Source organism: Ylistrum balloti, unplaced genomic scaffold, assembly GCF_031769215.1.
Source record: "Ylistrum balloti isolate Yb309-2 unplaced genomic scaffold, AGI_CSIRO_Ybal_v1 Utg371506, whole genome shotgun sequence".
NCBI lineage: Eukaryota > Metazoa > Mollusca > Bivalvia > Pectinida > Pectinidae > Ylistrum > Ylistrum balloti.
In genome coordinates this window covers 524,131-549,277 of record NW_026782778.1, presented here as the reverse complement: position 1 = coordinate 549,277, position 25,147 = coordinate 524,131, and the positions used below count along the sequence as shown (strand labels likewise).

Below are 25,147 nucleotides of genomic sequence, written 5' to 3'. Positions count from 1 at the left end.
ACGGGGAAATGGTTCTAAGTTAATAAATTGTAGATTTATGTAAGACTATAAGATCGATGATCTGCATATAGATAGTAAACTGAACTGACATTTACCTAAAACATTACCTGGAAAATTCAGAAGAAGAATTCTCTGTTAATATTTATGAAAACACACTGCGGTGTACATAGATTCCGGATGATGTACTAATATTGAAATAATATTCCAAATTAGAATATTTTCCAATTTTGTTTTAAATATGTATATTCGTAATGTGCATTGGATAAACGTCTAACATTAAAATGTATCAATTAGTCCAAAAGGCTTTCATGAACGACTAACTGGCGATTTTAGGGTTAGTATTTTGAACGTAAAACGCAGTAATTGTTTACTGTCTTGGGTGTACAATCTATAAAATGTTTGCCAGGAGGTGCTAATCATAGTTCTACTTCTAATATAAGCATACGATACATCGGATGTGTGCTAGACACATGCTTCATGCTTTATTTACGAAGGGTTAATTCACATACCCTGATAACTGATAAGCAGGCTACACTAACTTCCTAAGGAAAGTACTCTCTTGTGTTAGGTATGAATATACAACAAAGTATATCAATACTTCTGAAGTACATACAATAGCCATCAAGCAGGGAATGTAGCTATTCACAGAAGTTTAATGATGTCTGTTTTTTCCCGAATCCCCCATTTTACTGCCACAGTACTGGTGGTTTAGGTATTGGGATTAAGCTATTTATAGACATTTTAAGGAATCCTGGAGGAAATTTCTAATCTTTGTAAAATTCGTTGATGGGAAATTAAACCAAATCCAACTCTAGTAATAAATGACATTTGCTGCATATACAAAACTTGATTAACGATACTTTTAATAAGTTAAATTTGTATAACGTATATAATATAACATGACGCATTACGTTTAAAGATTTGGCAGCGATATTCAATGTACACGGCAATCATACGGTATATTTCCGAATCCTCCAAGTATATTTGTTTTATCCCTTTCTTAAGATTGTTTTAGATCTCATATTGTGTAATTAGTGACCGCCTTTCCAAATGTAATGTTCAAATTTTAACATCAAAACGTTGCGCACTAACCATTACTAGTCTGTGTATTACATAACGTTATGAAAGCTGTGGATACTCAGTTTTCGCGGTTTTTGAAAAACACAATATTTCGACGACGCCTTATTCTGTTGGTAATTATAGCTGAGTATACTTACATTATTTTTCATAGTTCGTGGACATACGAATTCAGGTATCCATTAAAAACAGTGAAAATAACACCCAACGAAAATATATGATTTCACACATGCAGTATATGAACTGGGATCCCCAATAAAGGGGACTGTCAAGGATTATCAAAATTGATGTTACTCGGTTAAAAAAAGATTATAAAAAAGGAAGATATTGTGTCAGCAATTTCTCCTATATCACTTACAACCTGATTAGATAATAATGTCATCTTAATAACACTCTGTATGATCTATGGTAAATATATTTTGGATATCAGTGTAAAAGGTAAGACATCACGTGATCCATTTTCTTGATAGTGAAATTATATTCGGAGTGTGAAAACTCCCTATACATACACTGCTATATTGTATATATCTTTATGAAGATTGTACACGGCACAAAATCTTTAAGATTACCAGGTTCTACATGGCAAGCACATAAGATAGCTTTGAAGGTCAAAGATAATGTCAAGAAGGGTTATATTCACTACATCAATCAGTTATTACTATACCGGAAACCACCATCGCTCCAGATTGGCTTCTTATCTCCAGACAACCTTGTCTCCTGTTTACAGATTTATCATTTTTAATTTGTGTACAGTTATTTATATATGTATATATAGATATAAAATCCTGGATTGGTTACACAATGTATGTTATATGGAGTTTGTTGTTCATTAGTTCATCATAAACACGAACAGGTTGTACAATTATAACATTTATGTTAACTGTATTAGAATGAATCCGTAAATAAATGCTTTCCGACAACCATCAACAGTTGATTTGATGAACTTGAAAATAACTTTCACAGAGTGTTTATTTGCGTGGGTTGGATAGTTTTGGAATTCTGCCGTGTGTTATACTACTCCAAAAAACAATGCAAGAATAAACACGTATTAACAAAATTATAACCTTTCCTTATTGAAGCTTTAGTGATTGTAACAAATCTCAAATATCAAGTGATCAAAAGCGAAATGTTAATACTACAGAGTAAAGAGAAGGGTTACTGTCAAAATATTTAGATTTGAAAATGAAATATGACAAGAAAAATAATAATGTTTACAAATATGTGATTTGAAACAAATTTCGAGTAAACAAAACATTGACTATCTCATATGATTAACCATTATGTGATAATGAAGACACTTGGAATTAACGCCAATCTTTGTCCATACGTTAAACTACTTTCATGCACAGATGTTCTGTCCCGATAGGAAAACACTTTACTTTCCTCGGCTGGAAAAGGTTGTTGACGTCGCGTTGTCTCTGATAAGCAATGGGACACAGAAAACTATTGATGAACATGTCGAGATATCCTGGAGTCGATAGGACATTGTCGCAATTTATCATCTAACACTTAAGTTTATCTCAATGCTGTAATTAAGTAAAATTATTTGCCATGCCGCCTAACTGCCTAACAGATTTTTTTGTTTGCTTCTATTTTTCATCGATGATTTTCACAATATAAAAATATTTTTTCTTGGTTACAAGCTAGCTATGATGAGTTGTTATAAAGAATGATGTTGCCGATATAGACAATGATGAATGATGACATCGGTCGACCTTGAACAGGTAGTCGTAAAGATTGGATGTAAAGAAGCAATTTTTCAAAAGTGTCACATTCAAATGTTTCAATATCGATTGTACCTGCTGCCTAATATGATTGTAAAAGGCAACTAAACATATCTTTATATGTTCTCTGTTTCCCTGAAATAGTGCTTCTTTCTGATATTATCTGGCTTTCTGTTCAGCAATCGCCGACGAGACGTTTCGGTTCTGTCCCCTAGCCAAGACATGCCATAGTCTTTGAAATGGTAGAAACTACTCTTGCTTAATGTTCAACTTTTTGGAAGAATAAAAACTGGCTTGCCCGTTGTCAGTATGATGTAACGGGGCTGGTCGTAAACCTGTTTGAGGCTTTTGGCAATATGCTTCTTTGCAGTTGGCTTCAGAAAGTTCAGTTCATCATTATCACAAGGAGTCTTACGTGAACATATAATCACCCTGTGTACACAAGGAGGTCACCCCAATATATACAAATGAAACAAAAGAACAATTTGAGCTACTTACATTAAGCGACAACATTAATCGGTTATGGTATGTGAGATGGTATTTATGTTGTGATCAGTTTTGAAACATTGTGGTAACTCTTTAAGAAAGTTCATGACAATAAAATGTGTTCACTTCATAGGGTGCTAAAGTAAGACGATTTGGTAGACATAAGTATAGGCGATGATATAACTGTTGAAATATTCATTGCTTATGTTTCGATTAATTGTCGCTCGGCAGTCTATTAAGTGCAGGTTATTAAGAAAATAAAAAAAACTGACATGGTTATATCTGTACCATTTATCCTATATCTTACACGACCTCTTTACACTACATAACAAGGAAGCCACAGATCACATTGTCTTGAATTCCCATGCTCACCAGATGTGACAAATTAGTCTGACCCAGCCGACCATTATGGATGACCAATGCACATTGTTATGACAACCAATTCAGAGCGAGACAAAAAATGTGTTGATTGTCATAAAATCGCCGTAAACTACTACACTTAGAATCGAAAGAGCAATCCAATATGGCAGATGCTGAACTGGAAATATGTGAGAATCTGGAAGAACTTTGACCGTAAAAGTTTGTCTTGTATTGCTTCTTCTTAATCTGTTAATATGACACGTGAATGCCACAATTAACTAATCAGCATTCTGTAGTTCTGCCATATGGAAATTCCTCAAGTCGGTAACGACAAGAAAAACAATCTCATATACACAATCTTTGTAGATTCTTCTGCTGACGTGCAAAACCAGATCATCGTCTACATGTTACGGTCATCAAGTCGTGTAATCTAATTTGGTGTACACATAAAAGTAGTCGGTAGGTTAAATTGAAATAGATTTACCTACGGTTTAGGGAGATGAAGAATAACACTTCTACCGTATGAGTTTGCTGTAATTGATACAAAAACCCACTTAATTTCGGCATTTATACAACTTAACAGTAATTATATGTAAAAGGATTTCAATTGTTTTGTATTCTGACTGTGTCATTGCTTAAAACCAATCTTTCACACTCACACATATATGAATATGCGAGTTATCTTGTTTAGTGTCAGCGAATGACGAAAAAGGTTGGTTTATAAAATCAGGCTGGCAGTAAGGTGTAAGATATTGATTTTAAAATACGCTTCATGTACTCGAAGCATCAACAGAACTCTATAGTTCCTTACTAATACCAAATCAGAAAAGCATTGCTCCTTACTTATACCAATCAGAAAACATTGCTCTTTACTGATACCAAATCAGAAGGCATTTGCTCCTTATTTATACAACACCAGAAAACATTGTTTTTGACTTATACCACAACAGACAGCATTGCTCCTTACTTATACAACATCAGAAAGCATTGCTCCTTACTAATACCAAATCAGAAAAGCATTTCTCTTTACTTACACCACATCAGAAAGCATTACTCCTTACTTATACCAAATCAGAATGAATTGTTCCTTACTTATACCAGATAAGACAGCATTGTTCTTCCTGACTTATACCAAATCAGAAAGCAATGATCTTACTTATACCAAATTAGACAGCATTTCTCCTTACTTATACCACAACAGAAAGAATTGTTCCTTACTTATACCAAATCAGAATGAATTGTTCCTTACTTATACCAGATAAGACAGCATTGTTCTTCCTGACTTATACCAAATCAGAAAGCAATGATCTTACTTATACCAAATTAGACAGCATTTCTCCTTACTTATACCACAACAGAAAGAATTGTTCCTTACTTATATCAGAAGCATTGTTACTTAAACCATATTTTTGTTTCACTTATTAAATATTATACAGAAAAGCATTGAACATTTATTTGTATAACATCGTCATTGCTATTCAGATTACAATAGAATGAAATTACTCCATTACTTTTACACATAAAAGTAGACACAAAGAAGATGACTCCATTAATTTTGTAATATAGCATTATTACTTGTATTACAACTGGATAGAATTACTCCATTGCAGAACGATATAATTTCCTGTGGTATTGTTCAATTACTCCTTGTTATTATAACATATTATATTCATACTTAAACCACAAGAGACGCGAATTGCTTCTGCTTTGTAAATACATCACATAAAAAAGGAAAAGTAAAAAAAGTTATCTTTATTTATGCCAAACCAATATACACTGTCCACTAACATGAAATCGACACAGCGCCAACATTTGTCTCAAGCTTACCAGACCGAGACGATGTCATATATGTACTCATCCGAGACAAATTACGTAATCTGGTGTCTATTGGGAGAGAAAGAAAATTGTTATGAATCAGATGGGTCATTTTTGCGAAATACACCCATGCAAATTGCACACTTAATTCATTAAAAATATGATTGATAAGGATTAGGTTGGAAGTCAAAAACATTCGATCATGAATCTTATTCAAGGGAACCCTGTTGATGGGGGTAGGTGGTGCGATAGATCTAGTCCCTGTCAGTGAAAGAGTTGGTGAGATAGATCGAGTCCCTGTAGGTGGAATAAGGTGATGTGCTAGATCTAGTCCCTGTAGATGGAATAAGGTGGTGTGATAGATCGAGTCCCTGTAGATGGAATAAGGAGGTGCGATAGATCTAGTCCCTGTAGGTGGAATAAGGTGGTGCGATAGATCTAGTCCCTGTAGGTGGAATAAGGTGGTGCGATAGATTTAGTCCGTGTAGGTGGAATAGGATGGTGCGATAGATCTAGTCCGTATAGATGGAATAAGGAGGTGCGATAGATTTAGTCCCTGTAGGTGGAATAAGGTGGTGCGATGCACTTTGTTGTTGCGATTGGGTAGATGATGCGATATATCTTGTTGTCGTTGTTTTAATAGATTTTGTCGTTGTTGACGGGGTGGTAAGTGGTGCGATAGGTCTTATCATTGTTAACGTGATAGGTGGTATGACACACCTTGTCGGTTCTGACAGGAAGGTGGTACAATAGGCTTCGTCGTTGTTGATCGGTTAGGTGGTACGATATAACTTGCTCCTTTTTATTGTTTAGATAACAAATATATCGAGCAATGTTTCAAACATCAACAGTAGACGCGTGTTTGTACCGTTTGGATTATTAGTCAGTGTCGTATTTGTGAATCATCTGCTTTGTAAATATTTACGTATGGTTATTACTTTGCGACAAGTAAGCAACATTTCCGTAGTAATGACTAATGAGTATCGTTTAGTTCACTCTGTATAATGTAAAGTCATCTTTCTCTAATGAGACGTTATCACAATTGAAATTTCCCACGGTCCATCTTCAAAGACGTGGTCCTTATAGTATCGCCAATTGACTGGAGGAAACTTTCAATAAAGCTGATTTTTGCTTTCCAGCAATATTGTCCTTGAACTTGACATTTGTAGTTGAAATTTGGTTGAACATTTTTTGTCATTAGAATGCAGTCATGTGCCTCTACTTTAGCATTGGCACAAGTTGATAATACGAGACGTATTGATGCGACAGATGGAACAGACGGACATTTGGCGTGGTGACAGTCACGTGACTGGAAAACCATTACCACATAGCGATGCGCATGAATGATCTATACAAACGACATACTAATGGACTGAAAGTATATACTTTCTGTCTGTTCAAGCTTGATCATATGCTGCTGTCCTTTAATGTCATAGCATTTTGAAAATATTTGACCATAGCATTACCATCATTTCAGTCTAACACTATCCTCCTTTTGATACTATTTTTATGAATCAAGAATTTACGCTGAAAAACTACTCTACATAACATTTAGATATATTCATAAGTTATATATTCGGCCGAATACGCAATTTTGAAGAAGTCGACTCGCAAATGGGTTTTGGGTGATTATATTGCTGAAAGTACTTTCAACAACGGTCATATAATGTCCCTTTGTATACGAGGTTAGTACCCACGCTGAGTGAATGTGTTTTAGAGGCTAGGATACCGTTGTGTGAGCATCCTTGTGGTGTTACCCACTAACGTATTCATTCTGCTGTTCCTGTCGTACTATATTAGCAAAGGGCAAAACCAATAGTTACTCTACCACTATACTGATCTTTAATCAGTGAATATCCACAACCATTATATAGATTTTTTTTGTATTTTGCTGTATTTTGCAATCCCATAACTGATCTGCTTGGCCCTTTTAACAGGAAGACAACATAGGATAGATCTTTTGCACTATCCATTGCTTTCTGGCGTACCCGAGTGATTTAATTATTTTCCAATCTTAATTGCATGTGATGTCATTCTAATAAAAACAATTTTGCCATTTCATCTGGCTTTTCAAGAAGTGATGCGTTTTTAAATCGGTGAGAAAGTGTAAATTCAAAAGAACATGCGTTGCTGACGTGTCAAAGCAATATTTTTTAACTCCAAAATATTCTGTATTTAATTTTCCGAAGAAAACGTTTCCGGAAAGATATCTTTCGAAAGCATACAGCAAGAGTGATTCATGTATTCACAGTGACACTATCAGTTTTACTTGACATCTCGTCTCCAAGGATCTGCTCTGTTGGACATATTTGTTTTACAATGGTGTTCAAGGAGTGACATTTCTGTGATAATTTCCATATAATGTGGGCATCAATGGGGAATAACCAGGAAAACGCGTCACACGTGACCTCATCCAGTTTAAGATGGCGCCAATCTGATCTTGCTGACACGAGCTGTATACTTCACTGTCAAAAAATCACTTCAAACGGCTGTACATGCAACAATAGAAAATATAATACCTCTGAGCTACAGAGCACTGAACAAGGTACTGATATAATCATACATTGCATAATGCCATATGCAGCTGAATGAGCATGTTAAAATCCTATTATCTGTCATAATTTCGCATCAAAGGTTGATTGATAATATGTACTGGAATAACCGAGAGATAACTCGGCGTCATACCCTTATTTAGATATCTTCCTATAATACCACAAACAAACCCATTGAACCTGTCCTCAAAATTTTTCGTTCCTTTACTTGTAAAAGTTTCTCTCTTAGCGCTCTATGGATTTTGATTTGAATTTAGTCTTGTCCCCTGTGTGTTGTTTGATTGCACAAAAGCTGATAAGATTGCATTGTGCATTTATTTACAGTAACAGTGTTTAAAGAACTGTCGCGCTGTTGATTATTACTTGCAGTACATTTTTAATGTTGCTTGTTGTGAACGAAAACGTCCAAATTTAGATATAGGCATAGTTGTAGGCATTGTACAATAGTCAAGTATTTCGAATTCATATGGTATGTGAGTATTTCTCGTCATTTCGCGATAGTATATATTTGTTTTGTCCTAATCTCTTAAATAACAACAACAGTAGTTGAGTTTGTCAGCAATAGTGACGAAAGAAGAACCGGTCTCGATTTAGAGATCTATCTATCTTATAAGTAACCTAAAATACTAGTGTCCGTAAAATACAGTAAAGGCGGAAGTTTTAGGTTTAACTCTGATGAATCATAATACATATTATATTTCAAGTTGTTTATTTCATCGGTAGTACGGAAAATAAGAAAGAAAAAAAAAAGAAGAAAGGCATTATGATATCTGAACGATTAAACGAAGTGAAATAGAATATTTGATTTTTCCCTGCACTCTTCTTTGTATGAAAAATAAAACAAAAACCAAAGAAGGTTGATAGTTTCACGAAAATGGCACTACCTACAGTATAACAGCAAGTACCAAGCTAAACGTAATTCTATTAGGTCACTTATTGTACTTGTGTACTTGACATGCTTAAGAATAGAAGCCTTGTTAATACAGATAAGGGTTAGTTCTATCTAATTATGTAGCCCAGGCATCACTAACAGGGCTAATGCTGTCAGTAAAGGGACGTTCCTGACTCACTCATTGGTTACAATTTTGACCATCAGGCTATATCATTCTCCTTAATTGAATTGCTTACGAGTTATCTGCGAAAGCTACTTTTATATGCGTAATTCAGTTTCCTAATATGCGCATCCTTTTAAAGTAAAATGTGATTAGGGTTTCCATAGATTTTTGTAGGTATTCAGTACGTATATTGTGTACTTTTTATCCGAGTAAATGCTGTATAAATGTCAAGCTATAATCTATAATTGATCCTAGTTGTGTAATTTTCTAAGGGTTGGGTGTACCATTAGGATGTACTTCAAATCCTATGATATAGTTCATCTGTATTTTACATCAGCTCGTGCTTGTTCGCTGATGAGCGACATGTCATTTTCAGTATAAACTTTAATTCATTCTTAGCCTACCTTAATTGTACAAAGTTATTCAAAGCGTAAAGGTAACATCTAGAGATCCGTTTTTTCACAAATTACCTCATCATCCTATTTGTTACTGCAAAGATCCGGACAACAACCTACAACATTTCCACCGAAATAACATTTTCTGCCTTGTACTTTTCCAAGGCGCTGCTCTGTTCTATGTTGCAGTTGATTGTAAGCTTGATCTTCATATCCGATCATTATCTCTAGTCAATCCTTTTGTCATTAGGATATTAGTTTATAATATGAAGCTGTACGTTTCTGATGCTCATTAGTTTGCCGGCTGGTTCCACAGTCGTTTACCTTGTTATCATCTGAGGTCCTGACTTACTTTGATTTCTTTTACGAAGCAGAAGGCATTTACTTCTGGAACACATGGCCTTATTCTCTTAGTACGTTTTCAGGAATCTCCGTTCAAATCTTGCTTTTGTTCATATTTTTTCTTTAGTTTTATTGAATTCGAGTTTGAATTATGATTATGTTAACATTTCCTTGTTGTTATTTTTGCTCATGCCTGTATAATAATTTGATATAAAGCTTATTTTGACATTTGCGTACCGATGTTTTTTGTCCGTGGAAAAAAAGTACTTCCCTAGGTTTCGTAAAAATCGTTCAAAAATGAATTTTGTCTGCGAATTTTATCATTTATCAAAATCTGAGTTTTGTTGCTGAATCTCATTCATAATGTTGCGTTTTTCTACATTAATTTCCCTCATGAGTGTAAATCTGTTCCTGGTGCTGGGCCCCGCTGTATTCATCTTTGTTATCAATGCCCACTGGAACAGAATTTCCTGGTTATGATGATATTACACAGCAATACATATATATATTGCTATCGTTCTTATTTTCTATTTCATATTGGTAAGTGCCATTCTGATTGATGAAAAAAGTGTTTTATTTCGTGGAAAGTGATTATTTTGGCTAAAAGGATACAAACTAGGTAAAACAATATTTGTTTAAAAAATGATATCTCGTCTACTTGTAAGACATCCAAATGATATTAACAATCTTCTACATTAGGCACTCATCTCAATCTTTTCCTACAAAGAAATCAACATGGACAGCTTTTTACTAAGCTGTATGACAATCTTGTTGATTTCAGTTTCCCCATTGTGAATTTTCTTTTTCTGGATAGCATTATTCCTGCATCCACAACGTATGATGTTTACATGTCGCAGTCGATTAAATTTCCTTGGCCTGTTCTCATTATTGCAATTTATGCTCGTGAAGTCGTTGACTAACAAACCCTTAAAACAGTGTTTCAAAAGATGCATGGTGTTGGGAGTTTTCGGGAACGTTTTACGGTCGTCATAATTAATCTCACTGAGAAATATTCTTTGTGCGATATGAAGCTGTACGTGTCTGATGGTCGTTAGTTTGCCTGTTGGTACCGTTGATGTATACCTTGTTCGCATTTGAGAACGTGACGTTACTTGCTAGGATTGACGAAGGTTTACAAGGCGAGTGCCGTCGATGAAACAGAATATGCTGATATTATCATTTTTGTACTTTTTTTTTCTGAAGTCTCCTTTTTAAACGTTTGTGTTATGTCTCTCAGAGTTCTGTCGACATCTTTCAAACTTATGACATGAAGTTGTGTTTTCCAACCCAGCTAGTTGATTCAGCAGTTTTGCTAAATGTAATTTACAGTTGTTTTTTTTCGCATTTTAATTTGCATGGAAATCTTCTTCCCCATTTTTAAACATATTTTTCGGAAACTTGGTAGGCTTTATATCCAATACCTAAAATAGTGATTTCCAGTTTGGCTCTGTGAGTTTACGAATTTGGGAAGAGTTATTGCCCTTTGTTTTTTAAGCAGTTTTATTTTGTCAAGATGTCGCCTACACTAGTTTTCAACCAATTTCTTTAAAACTTGGTAGTCCTGAAAACTACAAAAGGAGATTGTATTCTTATGAATGACATTTTTTTAAAAATCAAAAACATATGTAACTGGCCTGTTTTTCTTTTCATTATTTTAATCCTGTACTGAGGTTTCTGTCAGTTTTCCACATATATCTTTTAAACCCTGTATGTTTTAATTTATCATTAAAGCATATAACACATTTTCCTTCTTTATATTTAAGTTCTTATACTTCTTTCCATGTTCATATTCTTTTCTAATACTGAATATTTCCTTCACATGGAACGGACGTATACTGTTCCACTCCGGGAAACTCTCGTTATTATTCTTATGTTGGCGTTTTCATTGTTATTGAAGTCGAGGTTAATTAGTGCGATACTCTCAATGTATGTAGTTCTTTAATGATCTGTTGTAAAATGTGTTCAAATCTCTATAGAATTGTTATAATATGCATTTGACTCTCTATTCCAATCAATTAAATCATGTTTTAAGTGTCATTCGTATTCATTATATTATCAACTGTGCTCTGGGGAAATACAACATTGCCACGTACTTGGCGGACCTAGTACATGTTTATAGCAAGCTTGTTATCGCGAACCTAGTACGTGTTTATTGCAAACTTGTTATCGCGAACCTAGTACATGTTTATAGCAAGCTTGTTATCGCGAACCTAGTACATGTTTATAGCAAGCTTGTTATCGCGGACCTAGAACATGTTTATAGCAAGCTTGTTATCGCGGACCCAGATGTTTATAGCAAGCTTGTTATCGCGAACCTAGTACATGTTTATAGCAAGCTTGTTATCGCGAACCTAGTACATGTTTATAGCAAGCTTGTTATCGCGAACTCGGTAGATGTTTATAGCAAGCTTGTTCTTGCGAACCAAGTAGATGTTTATAGCAAGCTTTTTATCGCGAATTAAATAGATGTTTATAGCAAGTTTGTTATCGCGAACCAAGTAGATGTTTATAGCAAGCTTTTTATCGCGAATCAAATAGATGTTTATAGCAAGCTTGTTATCGCGAACCCAGATGTTTATAACAAGCTTGTGATCGCGAACCAAAGTAGATGTTTATAACAAGCTTGTTATCGCGAACCCAGATGTTAAAAGCAAGTTTGTTATCGCGAACCAAGTAGATGTTTATAGCAAGCTTTTTATCGCGAATCAAATAGATGTTTATAGCAAGCTTGTTATCGCGAACCCAGATGTTTATAGCAATCTTTATCGCGAACCCAGATGTTTATAGCAAGCTTGTTATCGCAAACTCGATAGATGTTTATAGCAAGCTTGTTATCGCGAACTCGATAGATGTTAATAGCAAGCTTGTTATCGCAAACTCGATAGATGTTTATAGCAAGCTTGTTATCGCGAACTCGATAGATGTTAATAGCAAGCTTGTTATCGCGAACTCGATAGATGTTAATAGCAAGCTTGTTATCGCGAACCCAGATGTTTATAGCAAGCTTGTTATCGCGAACTCGATAGATGTTTATAGCAAGCTTGTTATCGCGAACCCAGATGTTTATAGCAAGCTTGTTATCGCGAACCCAGATGTTTATAGCAAGCTTGTTATCGCGAACCCAGATGTTTATAGCAAGCTTGTTATCGCGAACCCAGATGCTTATAGCAAGCTTGTTATCAGATACTTTGTATTAAAGGATATATCATCTATCTATTAAATATTTACGGGTTCTCTTTCATTAACCCCTTTCGTTTCGTCGTTACGCCTGAGCCACGTACGATTAGTGTATACCATTTTAGAAAGTCATGCATGAGATATGATACCAGTGGATGATTCTAGGTGACAATTTGACTTTTCCATTGCGCTATACACGCTAGAACATTATCAGCTGTTCTGTAGTCATGCATCAACACATGTTGCACGCATAATGGCCTTTGTATTGCATTATTCTTTTATGTTATCTAACGATTTCACAAATTTGAGAACGCTGAAACAACGGCGCGAAAATGGAGAGGAAATTCTCAGCCAGAGAAATGATTAGGTAGAAACAGAAAGATTGTTATGGAGAACCTTTATTAAGGAAGGATATGTCTGCTTTGTTTTGTCTTCGCCACATTCAAGGACGACTTTAAAGAAAGCCACAAATAACAGAAATCAATGTGTAGGGGGAAAAACCGGAAAGAGAGGAAAATACTAAGATCCCAAGTGTTGCCATGGGGACAGCAGGTTGATTGGAGACACAATATCAAATTGGAAAGAGGAGAGAACAGACACTGAGTTCTCATTATCACAACGTGACGAAGAGATGGATGCAGTTGAAAATATGAGCGAAATATAAAAGCGAGAAACTATACCTTAGAAAATTTGAGGGCAAAATTTCAGATCAGAAATCATGATTGATGGAATACATTGGCAAAATAAGGAAAGAGTGTTGGTTAAAAATTCAGGGAGGATTAAGTAGACGAACGAAAGAATGAAGTGGGAAACATAAGGATATATTGTCATAATAAAACGATGAGTTGAATTGGTATATGGTCTGATCAATGTCAATGAAGCAGCCATTACAAGCATATCAGACATGGAACAGATACTACTCATGTCAGAAATATCACAAGGGCATATAACATGCTCTACACGTGAGTGACATGATAATTATAGACACACAGTCGGTTCCATTAGACAAGTAAGCTAACCTCCAGGGATAGAAGATAATCAGAGATGGAAAATAAAACTAGCAAGTCAGACTCGTGGCTCATAGCTCTATGACATAATCGTGTTCCTTAAATCCATATTATGGAGTGCAGCAGATATCTCAGAGCTATAAAAATGTCACCTAGGAAGATATTAGTGAATGCAATAGTAGGTATAGAAAGGTATTAAATAAACAATGGTCGGTGATTTCAGTATCAATACACAAAGCGTGTTTATTAAATCTTGAATGAAACTGACAGAGATGGACTTCTCGATGCAAAAACTGTTACCCAATGAAGATCAGAAGGTCACACTGACCTTCAACTATCACGGGATCATATCACCATCACAGGTCGGTAAATATTCTCTAATAGTACCTTACTTAAAGTCTTGGGAGGAAAGGATTACTGGTGTTAATTATTTGATTCATAAACCCATGAATTATGTGGTTAACTCAGTGTTTCTTAATTCATGAAAAATGTTCCTACATCTATTATCAGTTAATAAGTCACCTCGCGTACATCAAGAGGTGATTCTTAAAAGGACTTTATCAATATATAACCAAACCCCAGAAACAAGGATATTACGACTACCAGATGTTCCAGAAGAGAAAGCGATTTCTGCTTAAACGAACTCTCCCGTCATTTGCGTTTCCAAATGAGGACAAAGTAACTTGCACGAAAACGTATTTCCTGGTTAGGCTAAATTGACGTACAAGCAACTTAAATGACTACATAAATAGGGCATATTATGCACAATTGTCATTGTTTATGTTTTCATAAGGGTTTAATTGGATGGAATATTCATGACTCATTTGGACAGAAATATGTCTCTGTTATCAACGATTCTTATATTGTTGTATCTTCAGAGAAATACCTTTATGAATAAAACTCCTATAACTTACTCGATGTCATATGAAAATGTCAATTTTGCACCATCCCTGCTTGCAGCAGCGCAATATGATATAAAGAAATGACTGTTCAAAATAAGCCACAATAGCTAAAATGTTTCTCTAAGAGTTTTGGCCATACATTAATTTCATTTTAGTCAAAGAGGTGACATTGCTGTTCACTCTAGAAGTGAAAAACTTGTGTGTTGATGTTGTTCGATACCTTTTACATCATCGAAGGATCATTATCTGTTTGCAGCTACCTATCTATGGATATGGAAATGATAGGGTTAACATGATCATGTGTGTGATGAATGAAAATTCACATGCATAATTTGAGGACAAAAGACTTAATCTTGTAAGACTTGGCTCTCTCGGATTCCCAAGACTGTAGTAACTTGTGCCATCTCTCTTACATTTCCAGACTTGTGCGAATACCGATGTTTCATTAATCAGTAGGCGTTAATTTCTGGCTGGGCTTGTGTGATATATAGAATACACGTCAGTTATAAATGGCGAATGTACTTATTACGTTTTCTAACTCTTCTCTCATTACAAGCCTTAACGTGTAATGGTGTAAGGGGAAAAGACAGTTATATCGATACAGTCCTCCCTTGAAATGTGAATTTTGCCATGTTAAGACTTTAATTTGTGGTCGACATTTAGTTTTCTAGCATCAGACCGGCATCTTTTCTTACAGCACAAACACATTCTATTTTGACCCGCTCTGTGGCGTTTTTTATAATGCTAATATATTACCAGTAAGAAAGAATATGATGGCATTCACATTTTGAAATGCGCCTGTATATGTCACTATCACGTTGACAAATCATTCGTTTCAATAAGCCGAAAGTTTTAAAATAACTACATATTGCATTGTCGTACACTGCTTTCGAGTCCCTACAAACAACTTGTGTGATTGTAATTTGAAAATGTCTTTGAGTTTTACAAGGCTGTGCATTAAAATCACATACATCACAAAGACGATAGTAGAACACGACAACATTGCACTTTCTAGTCTTTTCATGACAATTTAACCAACCGCTTAGCGTTGTGATATTTCATGTTATTGTAGCGTTTGGTATTGCTGCAGATGGCCGAACGGAGATTCTGGATTTTTTTAAAAAGAGAAACTGGCCATATCCTGCCATTGACTTTTTTTAAAATTCATGCACACGTGTTTAGCAAACATAAATAAAACATGAGTGTATGTTTACACGACGGAATGTTTATTGTAGAATAAATCTGTTTGCTCGGCTGTATCGAGGGTCGACATCCAGGCTGCAGGTCGTATGTGAACATATCTGTCATAAGTCATTACAAAGAAGGGATCATTTTTCTTATCTTTGCACGGCTTTGTGAGTTACAATGCAATTAACATAATGCCCTACAGCTAAGGCATAATCTTTGTACCTACTGCTACCACAAGCATGATCACAAGAGGCGACAAATGTGTGTATCTTTGTCTTTGTTGACATCACCTTTCTTGTCGGCCTATTTTGATCATCCGCCCAAGTAAGGAAGACAATGGACTTCATCAACAGTATGTGACGTTCATTAAAAAAGATGTTTGTTGTTTACCTTGTTCATATTAAAGAAAGTGGCCTTGCTCACTTGAATTGTTCAAGATTAATATAGTGGATATCGTCAATGAAGATGAAAACGCTTTCTACTCCGAAACACTTTGTCTTATGCTCCTTGTACTCTTCCTGGAGTTTCCTTAAGTCTTTGTTCATATTCTACCCTATTTTTGTGAGTTTGAATTGAATTAATGAAAAAAAGTTTATTCTGGACCAGTTTGATAAAACGATGGTCTCTTTATGATAAATTGTATTCTGATAGTCGAACTATTTGAAAAGCAAAAATGAAAATATTGTCAAACTATGACTGTAAGAAAATAAAATGCTTCTTGGGTCTTTTAAGCTAATTGTACCAATAGTCTTTGACTGTTAATTGATAGTGTATTATTGACCTCGTGTTAAAATGCGTAACAACTTCCAGTGTTAAATGAAGCAAAACATGGCAGGTTTTTATTTTTATTTTTTTTTTTAACTAAGAGTTGTCAACAGACTCATTAAAAGTACAAGGGGAATTAGACCCGATGATCTAGAAGAGTAAGCGTCTACTGCTTCGTCAACAGCACCGCCATGTAAACCTTGGTCAATCCAAGATATGTCAAATATGAATGAGGAGGTTCATTTGTGAACTTTGAACCGTGATATTTAAATGAATTAAAGTGTGTTGTGCAGTTTATTTTAATACAGAATATGACCTTTGAGAATTTGGATATATCGAAAAAGTAAAACACATCAGCGCGTTCATGAAATTTATTGTAAATATAACTCACGCTATTGGATAAATTAACGGGTTAAGAAATATATATATAGAGAGAGAGAGACATATCGGAACAAGAATTAATGATAGTATTGGGTGTTCAAAATTTAGTTTTACGATGTACATTATGTTTTATAGCTTTGGATGAGTAACTGTTTCAACGAAATGTATTCAATTGTGTGCAATGAAGTTGCACACCCCGTTTTCGTTAATGTCATATCAGTAGATAGATTAGTGACATTTTGTGCCAGAATTGAGAGTTAAGTCCCTTACGTCGCGCGTCTCTCAACTGAGTTTTCCTACCTCAGATGTTTCATATTACTAGACTGTCTACTATATTACCAGACTAGCCTAGCTCAGGTAATAATTATTTTTCGGAATTATCAAGAGAGTGCTTCCTCATTGCTACTAAATTCAGGTTAAAGATAAGATACGTAGACAACCAACTTAAATATTAAGAGCAAAGTCGATTAACTGTAATATGTTACTAATTAGGATTTTGTTAATAAATTCCAAGGTTATTAATGAACTTGATGCATTCAGAAAATGTAAATTAGGGATGAAAAATAGACGAAATTAATTTTTTTTCTCAAAAACGAAACCTTTGTAATGAACAAATAAGTAAAAAAAAAATAAACAAGTAAATAAACGTTTTTGTCACTTTGAATAAACAGCAGAACATGCTATTTTCAACAGCGGTATTCCTATCAAAACGATCCAACACCATTTTACATAAGGAATGTTACAATAAAGTAACGACAATGTAAATTAACCGACTTTAAGAACCGCGTACACAGGCAATTCTGGAAACACCATTCCAGGGGTATCCTTGAAATAACATTTTCATAGCATTTCCCCCTCTCATCGATTTGAGGTTGAACTCACATGTGCTCACACGCAGGCATACTTAACTCTTTCAGTGTGACCATAAAATGTTAAAGTACAGACAGTTAACTCGTAACATATAAGATATATCGATGACCAATGCAAACAAGTTTGCTACTAAGTCTCACGGAAATAGATAAATACGCAATCCGTCTAAATAGGGTTTGTCTGGAACAAGACGTTTGTATCGACAGGCGCATAAAGGTTCAAACACAATTGCATGTCTTTTCCAGAATGTTACATTTCATCTATCCCCACTTGCAGTATTAACGTGTTGCAGTTGATTCCGTGTTCATGGACGTGCCTAAAATTGCCAGTATCGACTGTTGATGGCCATTATTCGAGAACTATATGACCCAGTAACCTAGTTATGGCTGTTCAGATCCTGCAAGGGGATATCGATGGGTAATATTGTGCTGTTTAGTTTTGCTTTGTAATTTCAGTGACACCTAACCAGGTTCTTATGTGAAGGATGTGACTTGGTGTGTGACATTGATTTACGTGCAAGTGTCATCGACTTTCCCGGAACACCTGTAACTTATCATGTATGTTGAAAAGTGGGTCTTTTTCATTTAGCTCACCTTTGGTTATGTTCATTTCTTCGGTTTATTGGACTTCGAGTTCACAACTTTTTACACGCATGTTGTTCTAATTGGAAATCTTCAGAGAGACAGTTTTTAGCCAATCGGAGTTTATGCCCTTAGCAAATTTACATGTAAAACTTATTACCAAAGTAGAGAAGGCCGTGACTCGAAATTACGGAATAGGCCTGTATTTTGCATGACCGTCCCTAGATTGCATATCGATATCACCAGATGGACAAAATATATTCATATGACAAACCTACATTTAGATATAAGATACTGATTTATTCTCATATCAACCGCGCTGGATCAAAATTTAGAATTAATTTTACTTGAATTCAATAAATATATTAGATGTTGATGACACTAGATAGAAAGCAATGTGATCTATGTATGATGTGTAACAGTCACCCGTATATCTGTACTTGTCAACGCAGGCTTCAAAACGTCATAAATCGAAATAAGTTAGTCAAGAGATATGAATTGGGTGACGGTAGTTGTTTTGTTCTTCAAAGACTTTGCGAACCTATCGGTGTTTATACTCTTGTCGAAAGTTACCGTTATATATACTTTGGAAATTATATACGATTAATACGTAGTCATAACTTATGTTACCTCTCCTGGGGAATACTTATATAGAATTATAAAATCGATGCGTCTGGGCGTTTAGGAGTAGACTTCAGATATTAGGAGTACATAGAGAATACAACGGCGCTGCACAAGGATATGGGTTAGTATGCAAGGAAACTTTCACCTTGGTTTAATTTCGCCGTTGTCGTGGCATGTTCCCAATTGTTTGCAGCATCATGTTTCAACAATCTATTGTCCGTATCACTTAACCTATCGTCTATATCACTTTATCTATCACTAGGGCCACTTAATCTGTCATCAGCATCACCAAATCTACTGTCCGTCTCACTCAATCTATCGCCAAAATCAATTAATCTTTGGTCAGTGTTACTTACTTTTTCTTCAATATCACTTAAGTTATGGTCAGTATCACTTAAGTTATGGTCAGTATCACTTACTCTATGGTCAGTATGACATTGTCTATGTATGTCCTCCGCAATATCTCGTCATTAGATATCCATAAATCCTCCAAACAGTATAACGTCGTCTCTGTATGTCTCCAACAGTGTTTCATTATGACACTAAATGTGGATGTCCTCACAATATCTGATGATTACAACACCGTCTGTGGATGTCCCCACAATGTCATATCATTATAACATCATCTGTGGATGTCCCCACAATGTCTCATGATTATAACACCGTCTGTGGATGTCCCCACAATGTCTCATGATTATAACACCGTCTGTGGATATTCCCACAATGTCTCATGATTTTAACATCATCTGTGGATGTCCCCACAATGTCTCATGATTATAACACCGTCTGTGGATATTCCCACAATGTCTCATGATTATAACACCGTCTGTGGATGTCCCCACAATGTCATATCATTATAACATCATCTGTGGATGTCCCCACAATGTCTTATCATTATAACACCGTCTGTTGATGTCCCCTTGATTTGTCTTAGAATAACATCATGTCTAGTGAATAGCTAGTCCTGTCTTTCATTAGAATAGACACAATATTTTAAGACTGATCAGTAAGTTTCATAGTAAACGAGTTTAATTAATATTTTAAGTGCAATAAATGGTTTAAATTTCTGTTGTTAATGATTACTATCATCGGAACAGGATTTCAAACAAATCAAACGAAGCCAGGTGTTTCATTCCACTTTTATGAATCTCCCATACAAGGAATGCGGGAATGCCTCAAGGTTCTTTTTACACAGAATTGGACAACAAATATCACGGCGGATTTCTCACATTGTTTCATAAACATTTTTATGATTTTTTCAACATGTACTAATCTACACGTCATTCTTCTTCATTAGTTTAAAAAATACAATTAATGTGATTAATTGAATATCGATCTGACATTATCTTCACAGCCGTTTGAGGCTTACATGCAACACACTGTCTCTTCTGCCAGGAAATATCGCTCAAAATCTTTATATTCTAAATTACCATAATAATGATAAAATACCAACGAAAACTGAAACTTGAAAAATGGAAAATGAACGTGCTGCAGGCACAGTTGGAAACTGTCGCGTTTTAACAGATGATAATTTTAAATCACAAGAGATATTTACGTTTTAAAACTAAACAACTATCGCCAAGAAACCATTTTTTGTGTTATGATGACTTTAATCACCATTAGGAGTTAATTACAACCATTATAAAATCTAAACACGCAATCAACCGTTTGTTTGTACTTTCAGATTCACCCCCGTCAGTGATCGATGGAGGACGAAGCGCACGTGCCTTTGATAGCAGACGACATGAAGTCACAAGTTACCTGTTGCCACAGAAAGGTCACGAGGTTAAAACTGATTGGGATATGTGTTATATGTACATTGTCGGTTCTTTTTATAACGAAGGCCTGCATTGCTCGGCGGTGGTCGGAAAGAACATGTAAGTTTCCGTCTTCTGAATATAACCTGGCTAATGATAACCGGAAACGTAGACTACCTCAAAGTATCATCATCGGAGTGAAAAAGGCGGGTACTGGTGCATTACGACATTTTTTAGATCTACATCCGGATGTTATAACTGCCAGCAAGGAGCCGAATTTTTTCAGCTTCCGGTATGAAAATGGATTTGACTGGTATAAAAGTTTGATGCCATACTCTTCAGAAGGGCAGATAACTATTGAAAAATCGAGTAATAATTTTCACCATGAACAAGCCCCTGGGCGAACATTTGCTTTCAACAGTACCATAAAACTAATCGTTGTTGTTCGCGAACCTGTCGAGAGAGCCATTTCAGATTACACGCAACGTGTCATTAACAACAGGAGCCGCCGAAAGTTTGAGGAGTCTGTGTTTAACTTCCGTACAGGGGAGATAAACCGCGAATATATCTGTATAAGACCTTCTCTTTACCATACAAATCTAAAACGGTGGCTTAAATACTTTCCATTGAATCAGATACACATTGTAGACGGTGAAAACCTGAAGCGGAACCCGTATGAAGAAATATACAAGGTTGAAGAATTTTTAGGTTTGTCCCACCAGGTCAGACGGGAACAGTTTGTATTTAACGCAACTAAAGGCTTCTTTTGTTTTCGCACTAGTTCAGTGGTGGAATGTCTGCGAGAAAACAAAGGGAGACAACACATAGTCGTTGATGAGGAAGTAAAAGCCAGACTTAAGCGACATTTCCGACCATTAAATGAGCTTTTCTTCAAACAGATTGGACAACGTTTTGATTGGTCATAGCAACCGCTTCCTTGAACTGAAATATAGAATTCGAATAAAGTTTTTTATTGAAAATATGGTGCATGATCTGGAAAACGATTCCATGATTTGCAATTATTTTTTTTAAATTGAGTATGATACTAACATGCCTTACCAACCTATTAGAACGGTCGTTGGAGGCCTACCATTGTGTAAAACTGTGTTGGAAAAAGGACGCTATGACGGCAATGGGACGTATTTTACCTATGAAATGTACCCGAAGAAGTTATTTGTACATATTACAGAAAAAATATTACTTACGGACATATTGATGCCATTCCACATCAGGTATATATTAGGTCCTGCATACATTGTATATAAGATGGATTCTTCATGTTATTCATGAGTATATATATATATAGATAAGTATTTGTACATGACGACATTTCCATGTATATATGGGATGTATATATTAAGCAGTAATATCATATGTATGGCATACTTTGTACAATGAACATACTTTCAGTTAATGTATAATTGATTAGTATAATGGCTATTTTGAAATCTCCCGAACAATGATGCACATTACTGGTGTTATAAGCAAAGTAAAAAACATAACAAGGTTCTTAGTGCAGTAACCGTTATTGTGGAATTGTAATTTACTGTCGTTATTTGTAATGAAGTGACTTTTGTGGAAACAAAATTCCGATTTCCAATTCGAAAATATAAATGTTCAGTAATTTAGGAAGAAGATATCGATTGCTTAATGTATCTGCACCATAAGAATATGCCGATTAATCAATAAAGATTGCACCAAATCGCTTTTATTATTTATATTTTTGTCTAGGAATACTAGGCGTGAAAATGGTTTAAAGTTTTGTAAAAAAAAATGCCTTGATACAAATAAACACGATCTGTACACCGTTGAAAACAATAAGAAAACATCGACAATAGCTGAATACTAACATTAAATCAATGAACTGAGGACAAGAGAGATTTACACATTGGCATCTGAAAACATTCAAGAATACAACCACGTGCTCTGGATGGTATTAGGTTTCATCATCGATGTTCCCATGAAAATCATCACCAAAATCCTAATGTAGTTCTTGTCAATCCAAGAAAGTGATATCTTCTAAAAAGAGAAAGTGCATTATTGGGCTTCACTCAAAGCTATCGTAGCCAATATCTTCCATTCCTAGTGTACGTTGCTCACAATGAATCAATACATGAAGTTGAAGACGCAAAGAATTTGAATACAAGTGACTAAACGAATGAGTTATCGGCAGTGATCTAATGAAAAATAACTATTAAAGGAAGACCAGATGAGCACAAATGTTGATATAAGGAATAGGATGGAAGACAGAGCAAGCTCAATTAGGGAGATTAATGGATATCAACGTGACGTCATATTTAGTAACTTGAGGTCAAGAGATTCGCCTTCTTGCCGAGTGTAGAGCTAGCCTTATATTACACAATATTTAACAAATAATCTGACCATTTATCAAGTAACACCGGACGTTTTAATACTGAGATGTACATACATACCTGGTGTACACGTCATTCGCGACTGTCAATTCTATATGTACTGAATTTCTTTCAGTTGTATTTCGTCTTTAAAAACACCTGTGCTATAAATTTATCACAATCTATCTTCGGTTCAAAAATCGAGAGCATAACGAAATTTCAGAAAGACAAAACAATTAGACTTGAAATTTCGATATTCATTATTAATCTCAGGTATCATAACTAAGAGGTGTATTTCGGATATATACCATAGTTGATATCAGAATACTGACTTTTATACTGTTATGCTGCTGTGCTCTACACTGACATGGCCAGTCTCTCCCAATAGTGTCAGTTTCAACCTTTGTAATTGGATATCTAGGTGGCTGTTATTGGTGCAGTTAACGCCATGTAATAAATTTTGTAATTGTCTCTAAAATTTGTAACTTGGAACAGACAACTAGTCTACACTTCTGTAACACATCATCACGATAACAGGATGAAATTGATATATAGTGGGAAAAATGTTTTCGAATTATTTATGAACTTGTGATAATTCGTCGCTTTTTATCACTTCCGGTTTTGTTTTTGGAGTAATTGTTTGTAATGAGATTAAGTTTTTTTATTAAAATGTGCTAGAATTATTCGGATGTATTACTATCTAAGCGATAATAGATTGTCTTAATGTAACAGATTTGTTTGTTTTTATTTTTGACTTGTCGTTCGATTGTTTAGAGTGTGTTACTTATTCCGTTGTGAGAAACATCTTAACTTATAAAGTTTACATTGTAAACAATATTCGCTTAAAAACGCATTACAAGATATGAACAAAGCATTTGAAATAAGACGGATTTTCAATGTATGAGTATTTGGTTTCAATGTCACACAACCTTCCCCGCAAGTTGTATGTTGGAATGTATTGCACTTAGAATTGGCAGCAAACCGTACCAAAACAGAAATGTAATATGACTTTAGTATGTTTTTTGGCTAATTCAATAGAAACAACAATCAGTATTAACGCAGGATCGAGTTGAAGATCGTCTTCTCTAAAATGAGAAGATGATACAAACAAACTAATCAATTGTACTTTATCGTCATCTTTTGGTTTTCCCGTTATTAGTCATCACATATCACCAGAGCTTAAAGCGATTGTATATGTCTTTCCATATGCAGAATTCGTCTTCCACTTAAAACTTTCATCATGTCATTAGATAAAGTGAAATGCAAAATAAACCCAACGTGCTTTATTTAGTTTCCTTGATTCCCGTAAACGTATCTCTACTTAATGTTCGCTAATGCTGAAGGCCTTCAACAGTTTGAGTCAGTGAGATAGCACTATAAAACTGGCTTCAGTTCTCTACTATCTCAAGGAGACAAGCATGTTCATTCAGTATATTCACTCACCTCATCTACATCCGAACACAGGGAGACTATTCTTAAATGACGAAAGCTGTTGATAGGACGTCAACCAATGTAAAACAATTAATCCACCCTCCAGTTGGAAAAATGATTAGTACTGATCTTTGGCATTTATAAGATAAGATATGCTCGTTTGAATATATCTATATCTGTACAGTGTATCTATGTGTATGCTATATATAAGATGTCCCTCGCTGTTCTGCTAGGGATGTTCACTATTATTTCAAGTATGTTGCATCCATATTTTTATTTTCGATAGAACATCGAAGACAAAACTTCC

General features: G+C 35.1%; 1 protein-coding gene across 2 annotated transcripts in view; it reads left to right on the top strand.

The window, feature by feature from the left end:
* The window catches only part of LOC132562766 (heparan sulfate glucosamine 3-O-sulfotransferase 1-like), a 48,859-nt gene extending 25,915 nt beyond the window's left edge, over nt 1-22,944 (top strand). The window contains exons 2-3 of one of the 2 annotated variants that reach the window (XM_060227529.1): nt 18,552-18,653; nt 20,986-22,944. In XM_060227529.1, coding sequence (XP_060083512.1) covers nt 21,007-21,984 — 978 coding nt within the window. In that variant the 5' untranslated portion in view covers nt 18,552-18,653; nt 20,986-21,006 and the 3' untranslated portion in view covers nt 21,985-22,944. The remainder of the gene's footprint in view (nt 1-18,551; nt 18,654-20,985) is intronic. The other variant, XM_060227528.1, reaches the window with a different exon arrangement.
* The last annotated feature ends 2,203 nt before the right edge of the window (nt 22,945-25,147 follow it).